Source organism: Beauveria bassiana, assembly GCF_000280675.1.
Source record: "Beauveria bassiana ARSEF 2860 unplaced genomic scaffold BBA_S00144, whole genome shotgun sequence".
Taxonomy (NCBI): domain Eukaryota; kingdom Fungi; phylum Ascomycota; class Sordariomycetes; order Hypocreales; family Cordycipitaceae; genus Beauveria; species Beauveria bassiana.
This window is the reverse complement of record NW_007930979.1, coordinates 1,635-4,445: the sequence shown is the minus strand read 5'-3', so window position 1 is coordinate 4,445 and position 2,811 is coordinate 1,635. Positions and strand designations below refer to the sequence as shown.

The 2,811-nt window shown below is 56.4% G+C and overlaps 1 protein-coding gene across 1 annotated transcript; it reads right to left on the bottom strand.

The window, feature by feature from the left end:
* Nucleotides 1-801: 801 nt before the first annotated feature.
* Nucleotides 802-2,316, bottom strand: BBA_10343 (uncharacterized protein; the record flags this gene model as incomplete). The annotated part of the gene is made up of 2 exons (XM_008605440.1): nt 802-960; nt 1,093-2,316. 2 exons carry the CDS (start codon nt 2,314-2,316, stop codon nt 802-804), a joined length of 1,383 nt encoding a protein of 460 aa, XP_008603662.1.
* Between the last annotated feature and the right edge of the window lie 495 nt (nt 2,317-2,811).

Below are 2,811 nucleotides of genomic sequence, written 5' to 3'. Positions count from 1 at the left end.
CGATGCAGCCCCAAACTGCAATGCGCAGACGACCTTAGCGTGAACAATCTGAGCCCGAAATGTTGCGCCGTAGAGTCTGCGCCAGGCGAAGTAGCAGACCACGACCCGACATGAACAAATTCTCATATGAGGAACCGACAGAGCATCTTGTTTGCTTATTGAATAGAACTTCGACGTGAAAGGTTCGTCTGGCGCAGCCGGCGGAGCCCCAAAGGATTGGCGTTTACTATGCCGTGCGCATCGTACGAAACGACGGCCTGGTGAGCGTCCTTTACTTTTGTTACCAAGTGCATCGTCTCATCGTCCACCAGTGCGGCAAGATTCACTGTTGCGGAATCACTCATTGGCCACAACTGCATAAATTCTGGCGCGACGAGGAAGCACCCGGCTTGTTCCATTATGATTACAAAACTTCCGGGCGAACATGGCGCAAAGCCTGCTCCAGAATGCTCGAGGGCAGTGTGCTCAATGGCGCAACTTGTTGTGGGAGAATGATGACAACTCGTGAATTGATTTATACTCTAGCATCATCGTCCAAGGACACACTGGCAGCTTAGTCCATCTATTCGTGACGAGTCTGTTATCTGCACCCAATCAAGAATGACAGTGCACATGTAGACCGAATAATACAGTATCAAATTAGGAAAAATATAGTAAGCTCGACACTAGCATTCCAAAGTCGAGACCGAATGTACACGCATGCTAAGGAGTATCATTATAATCATTTCAGCTGACAAGTGGCTAACGTGCTGGGTGTCGAGCTATTGTCCAACCTGCCCAACTGTACAGCAACCGGATAACTCATGCCCAGTTCTCCACGGCGCGCGTCAGCAGATCCGTGACCCACGGCGTGAACGTCTCTTCAGCCCAGCGCCCCAGCGCCGCGATAGATGCCTGCAGCTGGTAAATGCCCAAAATGTTGTTTGTGTTGCCGATGCGGCAGTCATCATCAAGCACGCGCTAAGAGTAGATTAGTCAGTTTGCACACTCCACACATGACAAGTCGGGTGTGGAAAGAGGGAGCGAAGAGAGAAGCGTAGTCGCACATTCTACGGCCACGCTCGAGCGGAGCGAAGTGAAGGAAAAACTTACAATATGCGTACCGTCGTCCACTACATAGAGCACCGACCACACGCCGCCGATAACCTGAATCACCGGTAGCGTCAACAGCCTCTCCTCGATTCCGGCCTTCGACGCCACGGTGCGTATGCGCTCGTGCCAGGCCGCGACCCAGATACCCAGCTGCACATTGGCGCTGTCCTGTGTGGCTGACGTGGTTTTAGTCTCGATGAAGACGGGCGCAGGCTGCGCGCGCAGCGGCTCATAGCGCGTCTGGTTGATCGACTGCCTCTCCCAAGGCTCGCTTCCGAGGAAGCGGTCAATCAGCGCCTGCAGGGTGTCCGAGGGGCGGAGTACCAGTGCGTAGTCGACCATCTTATGGATCGACGTTGTCATGGCAGCGCCACGGCGTATTGGCGTGGCAAGTCCGCTGCGCCCCGATGCGCTGCTGCCAGCGGCGCTGGTTTCTGATGACGGCAGCGGAACCTGCTCGCCCGAGGCCAGCAGCGGGCGAAAGGCGGGCATGATTTGCGCCGAGGTAATGGGCTCGACCTCAAGATGAGGCATGTGCAGAGTGGCGTGCTCGAGGAGGGGCGTGTGGACGAGGTTATTCCAACCGGCTTCGGACCGGTGCTTGTTGGCCGAGGCAATCGACTTGTCGACGATGCGGCGAAGCTGCTCGTGGTTGTGCAGGGCCGCGGCGTATTCGGCGGCGGCGGCGCTCGCCGGTTGTGTCTCGTCGGACCATGTGTGTCGCCGGATCCGCGGGTCGTTTTGAAAGTCCGGGTGCGACCGCAGAACCGCCGGCAGCAGCGCCTCTCCAGCCTCGACAGCGGACAGCGCCTCGAGAAGTGGTCGGGCGTCATCGGGTATGGCGGCCCCGAGCGTCTGCTTCTTGATAAACTGGATGGGTACCGTGAGGCCGAGCAAGCTCTCTGTCTTCAGGAAGCGCTTGGTGGGCGAGGTGCTTCGGGCGCGTGGAGCCGCATCCGAGTGCGACGTCTCGCTCGAGGGCCGCGCAGAAAAGGCTGGCCTGCTGGCGAGCGCGGCTGGGAATGAAGACGCCGACCTCGTGGAGCTCGCCGCGGCAGCGCTCATCTGTGGTGGGCGCACGGGCGTCTTATCGAGGTCAAAGAAGGCGATTTCGTCGTCGGCGTGGTGGCCCGTTCGTGCGCGTTTCGAGGGACTCGGCGTGTCAGGTTGTGCATCTGCCATGGCGACGTCGTTGATCCAAGCCTCGACGACGAAGCTGTCCATCTCAGATGGCGGGGTGGGGTCCTTCTTTGTCAGCAATTTCGTCCGTCAAGATTGCCGTGCACGGCTGAGACAGATATTGAAAATGGGCGTCTGAGATCAAAGGCTCATGGCTGCAGGTTTTTGAATGCAGATTGTGGTGTTTGTCCTGATGCTCTCTCTTACGGTTGCTGGTGGCAACGTCGGTCTTTATGTGGGTCAGGTACATACAGCTAACCCAGCTAACAAGCATTGTGGCTAATTTGAGTTCATAGGCTAAACCAAATACAGCACAAATAACCATTAGGCAAGAGCTATGTATAGATAGAATCTAGGAATATAAGTCTACATATAGCCGAAAAAATAACACTCAAGGCCCTTCTAGGCAAAAATAGTGATCTCTTATCGGCCGATCGCCAGAGCCAAGGGGAGGTCACATAATGGCCGGTTCGTCGTCCGCTCGGCAAGCTGGCAGCACTCATGTTCCCTAAGATCCCTTGCCCCTTTCCAGCCACCCAA